This window comes from Bombus affinis, chromosome 7 (assembly GCF_024516045.1).
Source record: "Bombus affinis isolate iyBomAffi1 chromosome 7, iyBomAffi1.2, whole genome shotgun sequence".
Classification (NCBI taxonomy): Eukaryota; Metazoa; Arthropoda; class Insecta; order Hymenoptera; family Apidae; genus Bombus; species Bombus affinis.
In genome coordinates, this window is record NC_066350.1 from 10216096 (window position 1) to 10229530 (window position 13435).

General features: G+C 41.3%; 1 protein-coding gene and 1 long non-coding RNA gene across 4 annotated transcripts in view; one reads left to right on the forward strand and one right to left on the reverse strand.

The window, feature by feature from the left end:
- The window catches only part of LOC126918622 (uncharacterized), a 30577-nt gene that overhangs the window by 1013 nt on the left and 16129 nt on the right, over positions 1-13435 (reverse strand). For 2 of the 3 annotated variants that reach the window (XM_050726714.1, XM_050726715.1), the window contains 17 exons: positions 13249-13387; positions 12870-13077; positions 11898-12038; positions 10805-10994; positions 10464-10658; positions 9814-10332; positions 9568-9740; positions 9205-9469; positions 9047-9146; positions 8813-8955; positions 8530-8730; positions 7979-8159; positions 7791-7903; positions 6893-7718; positions 6418-6566; positions 5954-6136; positions 3821-4064 (listed from right to left, as the gene is read on the reverse strand). In XM_050726714.1, the coding sequence (XP_050582671.1) occupies positions 3821-4064; positions 5954-6136; positions 6418-6566; positions 6893-7718; positions 7791-7903; positions 7979-8159; positions 8530-8730; positions 8813-8955; positions 9047-9146; positions 9205-9469; positions 9568-9740; positions 9814-10332; positions 10464-10658; positions 10805-10994; positions 11898-12038; positions 12870-13077; positions 13249-13387 (3970 nt within the window). The remainder of the gene's footprint in view (positions 1-3820; positions 4065-5953; positions 6137-6417; positions 6567-6892; positions 7719-7790; positions 7904-7978; positions 8160-8529; positions 8731-8812; positions 8956-9046; positions 9147-9204; positions 9470-9567; positions 9741-9813; positions 10333-10463; positions 10659-10804; positions 10995-11897; positions 12039-12869; positions 13078-13248; positions 13388-13435) is intronic. The other variant, XM_050726716.1, reaches the window with a different exon arrangement.
- Positions 3148-4812, forward strand: LOC126918650 (uncharacterized). Its single transcript, XR_007711388.1, has 2 exons — positions 3148-3591; positions 3726-4812. It is a non-coding gene; the product is annotated as an uncharacterized LOC126918650 (long non-coding RNA).

Consider the following 13435-nt stretch of genomic DNA (forward strand, 5'->3'; position numbering starts at 1 on the left):
AATTGCCGGAAAAAAAAATCGAAACATAAATTGATTGGCGAATAAAATAATAGACACAGTACGTGGACGCTATAGCGTACGTTCATATATAACCACTATTTCTCAATTTCCTCGTTGTCATGTGAATTATCGTGACATTTATTGGAAGAGAACTTTTGCTGAAAATTTATCGGCTATTCGATGCCGGCAACCTGATTGTGTCAAATGTATCGTAACGAGTAAATTGACAATTACTGCGAATGAGAACCGTGAAAGTTTCACAAGTCTGTGCACGCTGCTCCCAATGAAAATGCTTAAACTTTCGATCGTTGCGTCGGTATATCGCTGCGATCGTTTATCGCGTCCTCGGCGTCGGGATACCTCGCGCGAGTGAAGGGGAATAAAACAGGAAGACAAGGGACTGGTATGGAATAGAGGAATCGAGAACAGGACGCTTTCCCTTCCACGAGGAACCATAAAAATCTCGAAAGTCTCGCGGAACGAGCCGAGTCTTCGCGGTTTACGTACAAGTTCACCCTGGAGAAGCAAGAACTGCATCCCGGTTTCAACTTTTTTGCGGCTAGAATTTGTCTCGCGTTACCGGTTGCTTCGTGAAACATGACGTCGCCATCGGGGGTTACCTGATATCATCGATCCCTCGTTTTTGACGATCTTTAACGTTTGAAAATCGCAGCACTAAAATCTGAAGGGACAGGAGTATCTTTTTTTTTTATCTCGAAAAGAATGGAAAAATGTACATTCATTAAAATCTGGAATACGTAGCATCTAATGTGTTTTTGATGCAAGCACGGTATATGTACGCGCAGATAAAGAGTCAATATACACGTGTAAATTATTTAAAAGGCTGAAATACCTCACGATTATGTAGAACGTTTTAATTAACGAACAAGTCCTGAATATTCGAACGATCGGTGCATGTAGCGATCTTAATTCAGTTAGTTTTCCAAGACACTATATTAAAGGGCGCTAGGAAATCCCGCTGTTTCGCAAACGCCTTTGGCAATGGTACAATTTCGCCGACTAAATTATGCGGGCGGTGTGTTCCTGACTGTCGAAACGATCGTTGCTCGAGTTCTCGAAACGCGATAAACACGGTCGACGCTTACTTTCCGCGTCGCCAGCAATTAAATTGTCGCCGTTCGGTCGCCTTTGATAGCGCACGATTCTTCGTTTCCAGACCAGAATGAATTTACCTTCCTGTGGATCTGGTCAATTCTGGTCTCCAAAGAGATTCCTTTTCAATTTCTTCTCTTTGCCAAAGGGGGAAATTCGTTTTCAGATGCGAACGCCACCCACGAACATAGAAAAATCGGCGAGAAAAGGAGCCACGTACTTTCAGCGACCACGAACTCTACGTATATTTATCTCTACGATCTCGTCATGTCGGAGATCAGCCTCGTGATTTACGATCCTATCTTTCCATCGCTTATAAAACGTCGTCGTAATTATCTCGTATTCAAATTCCATTGTTCGTCCATGAACTTTCCTGTTATTCCGATTATTGTTTAATCCAAGCAATTTCTAGTTGCGTCCTTCTCAATTTACGAAAATAAAGAGAAACTGGTAATTACAGTTAAACGGTATTCCGAAGAAGAATGGGGCAATAATACATAAATAAATAAACGGTTCACGCGGAACACTATACAAAATAATGCACGACCCTCTGATTATTAATGATAATAATCTCTCTGCGATATCGAATTTATTATTCGAGCGGTTCGTATCGATGGTTGTTTAATTAATATTCTCTCGTTGGATCAACTTCGGAGTACAGAGCTTCTTTTAGTTATCTCCTGCTGATCTATGAGATCTAAAAGTAACTTTATGAGAAAATTGTTGCAACAAAAAGATCAAAAGTAGTCGCTTCTTTCGCGTGCGAAGCAATTAATTAAGTGGTTCAATGGTTCGAATAGAAAGGTCTTTGAAGAATAGGTGGATCGTGCAACCGGTTGCACAGATAACAATTAATTAAGCCAGAAGGTGTTTGAAATTAGTTATTCAGGGTGAATTTTGGGGTTGGCACCAGGGGCAACTGTTTCAGACTAAGAAGGAGCAGTCTCTCAACCGAGTTAATCTCCAGGGATGAGCTTTGTGTACGGGTAAACATAACCGGATCAACAAATCCCGTCATAGCCGCGTATATAGACGGTCCTTGGAATCTTATCTCCATTAAGGAGACAGGACGCTGTGGCGCGAGACGCGGACAAACGATGCGAACGTGATTCCATTGAATTGTGGTACGAGGACCGTGGAATCTCCGCTTATTCCGGCGCCAACCTCGTAATCGCTCAGCTATGAATTATTTAGGCGTAACGTGGATCTTCAGGCGGCGAGAAAAACTTTAGATCGTTTTTCTCTTGCGAATTCGAGGCGTCAGACGACCGTATGGAATTTGAGCCAGTTTGGCCGTACACCAACATAAACGCGGCGTTGGAATAAAAATTTTTAGCCAAGCGGGTAAAACGAGCTACGAGTTCAATGAAACTCGAAACACAAAAGACCCGGCTGAATAGGTCAGAATAAATTCCTAAATGGCGTTAATCACAGCGAACGCTGGCTATGTCCACGAACTTCCGAGATGTAACTTTTTTAATTAGCGCTCAAATTGCGCTTCCTTTATTAACAGGCGCATGCAAATTCTGGACACTTTGCATGAATCTACGAGGGAATTTTAAGCAAATATCACTGGCCCTCTAATCGACAGAATCCGACGTCGGGAAACAGACAAAGGTAGAATGCGAATTTTCATCTTTTTTTTCCTTGTTCTTCCTGTATTTCCTCCGTGATATGCGTTCCCAACTTTTAATTATATTTCACGCGGTACACTAACCGCGGTGGTTGCGTAATACCTCGGGAAATGAAAAAGACAATCACGAGTCGGGAACATGTAATTCATCTCGAAGGACGGAAACATTGTTTCGCACGACGTGGAAAGTGAACGTCGATCGATCAGAAGAGTCGATTACACGCCGCTGCTTGCCGTTACTTTCAACACAATTCTTCGCTTAAATGAAAAATTCCTCTGTTGCCACCCGGCGAGAAAAAATGGCCAAAGGTTGATAGAAGCTCGCAGAGGAGCATCGGTGTTGCGGCATTAAAATTCTCCCAGCTCGCGAGGAAGATTAAACGGCTGGAAAGTTGCTTCGTTGCGCGTGAATGAAATTGTTTCTGCGGAGAATAATTAATTATGAATAATTCCGTACGATCTCGGAAACATTGATATAGTCACCGACTTAAAGGCGTAATAAAATATATCAGGAAATGTATAAACAAGCTTACATTATATGCAGAAGCAAACAATAATACAAGAAAATTGGCTCTTAGCCTGTTAAAAACCACGAAGGAAGGTTGGTGCACGTTGTGCACCAACGTGAGCCGTAAGGCGACAAATCCATTAATATTCCTCAGGCTACGTGGTACGTAAACGAGGATCGTCCTTGATCGAACAGCCTGATGGCAGGCAGCGTGCAGGCTGTGCATCATCTGCTCGAGACAAGACTATTGTATAGTGCGCGCAACATTCTCCCAGTATTTCATCGATACACGTTCGATTCGAAACATCGATAAACAACTCGTTCCGCGAACTTGAAAGTATTTATCAACTACTATTCTACTAATAGAATTCCAAATCGAATTAGTTTAAACGTTGATGCTCCTTTTAATCTTAAGCTCGGGCTTTAACTTTGGTATTAACCTTTATAATTAATGTCGGTATTACCTTTTAGCTGGAAGTGTAATTTAAAACGGCAAAGTAAAACATAATCCTTGAAACACGAAACTATATTTCTCTGGATACGCTTGAAACTTTTATGATACGTACCTGATCCAGCGAACTTTGTGTCAACGTGTAGTCCGTGGCTTTCAGTTCCTCGGCCAACAGTTTCAGCTTATTAAAGCTGCTGCTCACCAGCATGTCCTGACTTCGTGGTACCAGCAGACGAGCTGCGCTGGCTTGTCTCGAAGAGACCACAGCCCGCGGGAAATACTTTAGAACGGCTTTCCTTAGATCCGCGGATGAAATCGGTTGCCGGAATCGTAGAAACGCTACGTAACCTTCGCCAAATCTACGAACAAAAGTGCAAACGAACAAGACAATAAGTCCGAGGCTAAAGTAAATGATTAAATATTCGAAAGACGTTGTTCAAACGAAACGCACATCGATCACCGATACCGAAGATCCCATTGACGGCAACGAGATTGAAATACTCAAACATGTCTTTTAACAAACAGGATTAAAGGCGAGAAGGAAATGAGAGCAAGAGGAACGTACACGGGCGAGATGGAAATAGCCAGGAAAAGCGGCGTAACAAATATTTATTGCACTATGCGCGTTCACCGGCAAGTCCATCTATTTGTATTCATTTATATCGGTATACGTATATCAGCATCGATAAATTATGCCGTGAGAAAGGATAGCTTGCACGTCAGCTGTTTCTCTGTACAATAACCGTTTCCGTGTAAGTAAAAACAGCGAGAATTGCTGGAAGAACTACGATGTGCATCGTAGAACCGATTCGATTCTAATCGTAATTTTCTCGAACAAGCAATCTTTTCTTATTATTATTGAGATATGTATAATTTTGTGTACTAAGCTAGATTGGCCGCGTAGTAGTGACACACGTATGTGAATATGAGTGTGTGGAAATATGTGTGTGCGCGGCGTCTCGAAAAACAGATGAATGTAATTATTCCGTTGGCAGTGTGGTATGGAAGATGGTGAGGCAAAGAGAGTGCTGAGACGCGTGCAAATGTTTATCGACGAAGATCCTGGAAATCGTTTATTAAATAAATCTAAAACTATTTTAATATGAATTCTAAGTGTAACCTTAGCGTTTCTTTACTTTTATTTCGCCAATTAAGATCCACAATTCTCAACCAATACCGTCAGTTATTAGCTCTTATCTTCGAACTTATCTGAAAAGTATGGCGATTAAACGACGATTTGAATACGATAACCATATATGAACCGAATATGATAAAAAAAGTTAGAACGTACGAGCAACGATATAGTTGTCGAAAATCTGAACGAAATTTCGGCAAGAACAAGCTGGTTGCAAACAGAAGTTTATAATGTCCTGCGGTAAGTATATATCGCACACGGTATTTCATAGGGGTACGCGAGAATATCCTGCTGTTTATGCGATGGGCAAAAAATCCGACGGGGACAGGTTCGTTTCTTGCCATGCGACGTTCTCCGGAGAATGTGGATGGATTACCACACCGGGGAATACTGTATAAACGCGGTGTGCACACGTGCACGCGAGATATCGTAAATTCTTTGGCGCTCGATGGCGCGGCGCAAAGGGAAAATAGAAAAGGAAGGGGATATAAGAGGGACATTTTCGCCGAGTTACTTCCGCAGGCGAAAGGTGCAGCCAGAGCTAAATATTTATGGCGTGCTATGTTATATTCCGAAAAGGAAGTTAAAGGGCTGGCGCACGCGTTACAAGCGAAACAGGGAGAGGTGGTTGGGGGTTCGTGGCACGGTTGGTAATACGACGGAGTATCATTGTAACCGAAACGTAATCTCCGACCGGTTTCGTCGAACGGAAATGAAATTTTATGAAATTGCCGGCGGAGGGAATCGAATGCGCGGAAAATGATGGACGAAATTAAAAATCAATTGACCAAAAGGGAGAAGGCGAGAGGGAATGGCAAATAAATTGTCGCGTTACGGATTTTGTCAGAAAGCTATCCGTGAGATGAAACCAACACGAACGATCCATTAGTTGAAACAACATCATTAAAATACGTCGATCGAAATAAATCCTGTCCGGATATTCGAACTTGCATATTCGTCCGGAATGATTGAACATTCTGCTGTAACTGTTAATAGTATATTAATGTCGAATGGAACTTTTAAATCTTGTTGTATGTACAGGAATTATGAATATATGAGTAACGAAACGAAAAGCATTATTCGATTAGTGCAAGTATTTATGTGTGTGCTTACTTGTGCTTTAAATGCTGTGGCGTCCCTATACATCTGAGACCAGCCTTGGCAAGAATACCGACTCTATTGCACAGATTTTCGCACTCTGCCACGCTGTGCGAAGTTAGAATTACGCAACTTTGATTCTTCGTCATATGCCTAATTGTTTTGGCTACCAGATCTTTCGTTGCAGGATCCATTCCACTAAGCATAATTTATATAAGTAGAATTAGACTAGGTAGAATTAGAAGAGAGTAAGATTAGAATAGGTAAATGTAAGGAAAGCAGAATACATGGAATTTATAATGATTATGTTTAGTTTTAAAAAATAAGATTATGTATATAATCGAAAGCCCCTGATAGCCGAAAGGCAAGTTGTAATAAACGCATAGATTCCACTAAACATAGAGAAGTAAAGAAATAAGTGGAATATGAATTTTGTGCTTATTAAAAAGGTGCTCTTAATAAACCGTTTTGCGAAATACCTCGTTGGTTCGTCCATAAGAACTACGGGCACCGGAGCCATTACGCTCAGGGCAGTACATAGTTTCCTTTTATTACCTCCGCTGAGACTGCTCACTCTCTTGTGCGCGTATTTCAGAAGATCGAGTCTCTTCAGCGCTGACTCGACCGCCTGAAACAAACAATTTTTCGCGGGATAATATTAAATTCCTGCAAAAGGGAGTGGCTTAAAAAAGGTTCTTAAAAGAGCAAGTTCTAAAATTCATCCGCGTGGAATTATTTGTCTTAAAACAAGGTGGAAAAAAGGCAGGAACACGTTAAATTTTCACCTGCTTGCCTCTGTATCGTCTTTAAGCTATCAGCCGGAAGTTCGAACAGAAAATAATTAAAAACAAGATTCTTGCGCCGGTAAAGTGACGATGGAAGTTATTCAAAGGTCTCCGAGAAAACTCAGAGTGCGAGAATTGGCCGAGAGTTTGAACATAAATCAACCCTTACCTTGGGAACGTTGCTCAGCCCACAAACTTCCCCGTGAATCGTTAGACACTGATGCGGACTAAGAAAACCATCCAAACCGTCGCTCTGAGGACAATAACCGATTTCACCGTTGCACAATGGTCCTGAACCGATTTCCTTGCCTCTCAGTATTATTCTGCCTGCTGTCGGTATAATCTCCGTTGTTAACATGCGAAAAGTGGTACTTTTCCCGGCACCATTCGTTCCCAAAAGACCAAAGCACTTCCCTGCTTGCACTCCAATGCTTAAGTTTTGAACGGCTACATTCGTACCATAAACACTTCTATACTCCTTGCGAAGTTTCACTGTCTGCAAAATATCGTCCGACATGCCACCCTCCACCCTCATTCTTTCCTTCGACACGTCGTCGTCCTCTTGAAACGCTTCGTACGGGCACCTCTGTCTATTCCAATTGGGAAGAAATCGACACTCGATCATTAAATTCAAAGAGAAAAGAACGGCACCAACGACAGTCAGGAAAACATAATGAAGACCCAATAACTCCCAACCTAAGGGTGACTGATAAGTATCCATATGGAATTTTTCTAATAATTGCGCGGTGATATCATTCCGTGATATTTGTACTAGAGCATCACCCAGTACATATTGGGGAAAGATGAGTAAGACGTAGTGCAGGATATCTCGTATATCTTCTGTGGTTTTCGTTTTCCCTAGAATGTCGAGTACCAAAATAGTGGCCAGGGAAGCTACGCCTATAAACGTGTTGACGCAAAAAAGGACCATGTTCGACATGCTTGAATCGTCGAAGGCTTTTTCAGTCAAATGTGAAAATGGTAACGCAGCCCACCTATAATTTAATAAATTCGATTAATCAAAATTGAATGAACACAGCAGTAAATTGTATACGATACAAACTTACGCAAAGAGGAACAGTAATAAACAAATGCCAGGCAAATTGTCTCTAGCAACGTAGGCAGGAAGTCCGAAAATTTCGAAAATTACGATAGCCAAAGCAACGGAGCAGCCAAACACCTGAAAGATTCGAATTCAAATTGCCTTGCAATTTTTCTTCTTCTCATTCTCACGAATGTTTCGTTGATCACTCACGAAGAAATCCCAAATTAATACGGTGATCCAGTAAGTGACAGGATGAACGCCAGCAAGAAACAGGATTCTCTTTTCTTCCGATAATCTTTCCCTCACCAACTCTTTCGACCCTTGAGCAGCTACCAAATTGAACGCGAGCAAAAGTACGAGCGCCACGCCAACGTCAGCCACATGCTGCAATCTGAATCGACGTAAATTTCGTACGTTTCGGATCGTTAATATTGAATTAGTTCAGGCGAGAAACGCAACGCGAAATCGTTAAGGAGATTAACAGACAGAAATAGGATTCGAATAATGAAAGCCACGAAATCCGGTTGAAATGTTCAGCGACGCGATTGTATAGGCGCCAGAAGTTAATTAAAAGTAAACGCAACACGCGCAATTTTATTATGCACATTTTCCGCTTCATTTTACCAACATGGTAAGATCAGCGTGGTATGCTAATCTTTTGACCTTAATTGCGTTTGGTTTATCAAAATATAACAGTAAGTGAGTATACGCGTGTTATTTCTTTTTTTTTTTTTCATTAATATATGGAAATTGGAACTTACAATGTGGTTCGGTTCAGTTGATCGCTGGATAGCTTTAAGGGATGATTCAAGGTTGTTAGACGACCTTGAACACCTGATGCTCTTAAGATTGCCTCGTTCAATGCGCTTAAATAAGATGGCAATGCATGGTGACCTTTATTATTGTACCATACAACAAAGAGTGGTTCGTCGTTAGAATGGAACAATGACCATCCTCCATATCTGTGAAATATCATAATTAAACAACTTTCAATTCAGAAAATTAAATTCTTCGATAGTGAATTTATTTTTCTTTCTGCGGTACCTCTTCTCTATGTATTCTTGATGAGTCGACACTATCCAATCTAGAGTGGGCCTGCCAGGTAATACTTGTAAAAGACCTTCAACGGCTTGGGACACGCCGTGACAAACCTGTTGACCGTCCTGACATTTACAAGTACCAGTGTCCTAATGGAACAAAAAATATTTGCCGTTGAAGTTTAAATATTCACTTTGCCAGTATACACATGTTTTTAGCGTAATTCTGTAAAGGTCATACATTAGGCAATGTTTGCCATGCGCCAGCATAGTCATCCCCGAATCGATCGTGGAGCTGAAGTGATACGTGTTGCAAAAACGAATCGTCGCCGTTATCGATGCTAGGAATAAATTTCGCGGTTAATATTAACTCCACGTATCAACAAGCACTTTGCATACCTGTAGAAATAGGTGGGATGTGTGTCATATAATTTCGGCGTCAGAACCAGCGGTGGTTCATCCTCTGATGGAGGCCTGATCAAAGAGAATCCCATAGCAACCGCAACGAACATGGTTGGCAAGAGTAGACCGGCTAAGAATGTCAACCAATCCTTTCTGAAGTGCCATATTCGCTTCTTCAGCAAAGCTTTGATTTGCCTAATAGGGGAGGGATTCAAGGACGGTTCGATGTCAATTAGATCAACATTTTTGGATACCGTAGGATCTGTTACGAATTAAATGTGAAAATTAAATTAACAAAATTAACTAATTAACAAATATCAATAAAAAATATCATCCTGTACTTGACATCGTCTCACGTACCAACGTTACCCATACTAATAACACTATCTTGAATAGATGTTATGGACGAACCGCCCTCTGCCCTAGAACACAGATCTAGAAAAACCCTTTCCAAAGTATCACATTCCAAGGAAAAGTGGGAGTAGCCCAGAATTTTGCAATTGTCTTCCAAAATCTTCGCAGCTTGCGCGATACTGAAATATAATTTATTTCTAAAATCTAATAATAGATAGCATCGACCGATAAAGTTTCGAACAATCAACCTACTTATTATTCAAACCATTCTTCCCCTGGAAAGGCAACGTGACGACCACCTCTGTACTAGAAACTTCATTAGTCACCGCATTAGGCACCACTTCTTCGATCACGCTCTTTAAAGCTTCCACCTTTCTTCTTTCGATCGAATTAACATTTTCTTCACGATCGGCAGAAGGGAACGTTACGAGAAGTCTGTATCCACGACCGTGCATCATTTTCAGGGATAACGGAGATCCCGTGCAAAGTATCTTTCCTTTATGCATCACGACGACGGTGTCACTGAGTATGTCAGCTTCGTCCAGATGATGAGTCGATAGAATGACGGTCCTGCCGATCCTGTGTTGATCGATTAGACGCCAGATCCTACGTCTCGCGGCTGGATCCACTCCGGCGCCTGGTTCATCGAGGATCACCAGCTTCGGTGAGCCTAGAAACGCTAAAGCCACGCAAAGCCGTCTCTTTGTGCCGCCAGAGAGTCGGTATACTGGTTCGTGCTCTTGTCTGCCTAGTTCCAAAGAGGTCAACATCCTACCAGAACACATGGCTTGATAACAACAGTTGAAATCCAAGGAGATTAAAGATAATCGAAACGGAAAAGGAGTTTGCATCTCGAAGGAGTGGACGGTGAAAGAGGATTTATTAATAATGTATATACTAACTCGTTCACGCTTCGTTGCATATCTACGTCGTCAGGATGTTTTAGTTTCGCGTAAAACATTAAATGTTCTCTGGGTGTCAAAGTACCGATAAGTACGTTATCTTGAGGGCAGACCCCTATGTCAGGCTTGCAACCCTCTTCACCGTTCAAACAGATCTCACCCGTGGTCGGAGCCAGCATCCCCGTCAGCATCTTACTGAAAAGAAAGTACACCCTTGAATAACGAGAATGAATTCAAATACCCGCCGCTTACGAATGAAATTATCAAAATCCCTTTAATCGATGTTAAAGGAGATAAAGGAGGAAAGATTTTTGTTAGAAGGAATCGTGTTATTCACGTACATAATGGTGGTTTTTCCAGCGCCGTTTCTTCCAAGGAGACTCGTCACCTCGCCCTCATTAAGTTTCAAATTAAAGTCATCCACTGCTAAGACCTCACCCTGGTCTGTGTTGTAGATCTTCTTGACATTCTCAAATCTTACTCCTGTTTGTTTCTCGCTGACTGTCAAGTTACTCGCGTCGCTCTCTTCGTCTGTATTCCATGCAATATAAAGAACACGTATTTTTAATAGGAATCGACAGTGATTTCTTAAGCAAGCTCTCTTATCTTTCACACAGCCTTACCTAATCCTAGGAAAAGCAGATTAAAATATTCATCGAATAAAGCAGATGCTTCCCGCAAAATATAACTTTTCTCTCGGCTTTTTCAGATTTCTTTTATTTAAAAAAAAAAAGAAAAAAAAGAAGAAAACAAATCATATTATCTATCGTGAATAGAAGCGAATTCTCTAACTCATGCATCGCATGCAGTATCAGCATGCAATCTATACGTCAGTCACCGAAGAAGTATATACAGAAACGCGAAACTTGTACAAGACGCGAATATCTGATATCGTTGCATAGTTGGACGGTTTGCGTGGAACTCAAGCAAACATGTGCATAGGTAAACTATCAAGAAGAATTCCTACCGAAACACCCGTTCCATGATGCATCCGAACTGCAACATTGAATAGATTAAGCATTCACGTGTGAATTCCCACTCTCATGGAAGTAGCAACAAACATTTGCATATTCAGTGCAAACCAAATATTCGAATAGCTCTTTCCCGTGCAAATTTTACGAAATAGACGGATGGTACCGCGTTTATGCAGATTAGATTACGTTTCATCTTTGGTGTTCTCGCGATATCAACCGATTTAGTAATTTTCCCAAATATCCGTATCGAGTGAATATTCTCGAGTGGGATAAAAAAGTATGCAAGAATAAGACAAAGCCATGAGATAAATGACAATTGAAATATACACAACCGAATATTTGAATAATGCGAACGAAGCTCGAATGCAATATAAGAGCACAACGTAACATAGCAAAAGCGAGAAAGAAAAAGAAAAGCGGAAATATCGTGCAAGAGCGAAAGAGCGAGCAAGTGCGATACCTTGGTAAGTGGCTGAAGGGTGGAGAACGTCGTTAGTGAAATAGAGGTTGTTGACGAAGGCGAGGTAGCTTGGTCTGCCATAGAGAGAACGTTTATCGGCCCACCATAAGCTACGGGACCTCAAATCGTGAAAGCCCCTGCCTGGAAAATTATTCGCCAATGCTCGTCCGTTTCCAGAAATTCACCAGGTCATCGAACTTCTCTCGGAGACACGCACCGTCTTTTCTTTTCTTTGCGAATGTTTACCTCTCGAATGTTTGCATCTCGAGACCGCCCTCCTGGCGTTTCTCTTTGCAGCATCAGTGGCGATTATATAGGGGAGGAGGGAAGGTTTTGGTGCGGAAATCTGTGCGCAAATTTGCGACGATGCGAACGAGAGGTGCGTGTAAACGTGTAGAATTCGTAACAATGATCTTTTCGTTGTTTCGTTGTGAACACATGGAGGATATCACTAAGGAAACGAAGTAGTATCGTGAATGTTGAATAGATATTTTCAAAAATATTTTATTATATTTAATAACATCGAATGATACTACAACGATGTTATGTTTAACCTTAATGATATCATCCTTGTGTTCTTTATCCATGTTTTCTTCTTCTATGTTTAGTAATGGTTATAGACAATAGAGTAATAAATAAAAGGGATACACAGACAGGATACATAGAAATATTCAATAAATTCGCGACATTGCATGCACCAGAGATCCCAAGTGGTCTCTCGAAATCTTCGGAACAAGTATCATGTTAGAAAGTTATTTGGATAACGTTGTTGTGTGTAGTTGTATAGATACAATGAATTTTTCAATGCGATAAAAAAAAAAGGAAATAAATAAATGTAAGAAAGTAGAACAAGTCGTAGTAGACTCTAAGCTGGTGACACCTCCACCGAACGATGAAAGATCGATTCTACAAAGTTCTAAAAGTTCACGCGAGTTCCGTTTAGAGAGGCGAAGAAGTTTAACAAGTTTCTACCTGAATTCGTGTATCTGGCGACGAGATAACCGATTAAGGCATAAAGGCAGCCGTCGAAGGCGATCATTAGGAGCACCCAACCCAAAGACATCGAATCACCGGGACTAGATTCCTCCCACATCGCGCTCCAAGTTAATCCGATGCCTTGAACTTCCTTCCTGGCCGCGTACAAGCAACCGTAACAAAAGCTGGTCGACATGCTGAGACACTAAGGAAAAAGGCGTTGATAAATCGTTCTCTTTGCTCGCAGAATGTGCACGGCATTAACATAATTTTATAGGAAATGGTGGTTTTATCGTGAAACCTAACACGGACGCATCGTTCGAACGTGTTATTTGTCACGGAAATGCTATTGCTACGCTAGGTGGCGATAACTTACGATGAGAAGCTTATACCCGAGACCAATAACGGCCTCCATAGCAATGACAATGACGTATGGCATGAATGTCAGCAAGAACATAACCACGGTAGTGATCGCGGCCAGACTTGCTGAGCTGCACATCGTTGAAATCATGTAACTGAAAATTTGTTTTAGTAGAATAAAGTACGTTGATGATCGATTAATT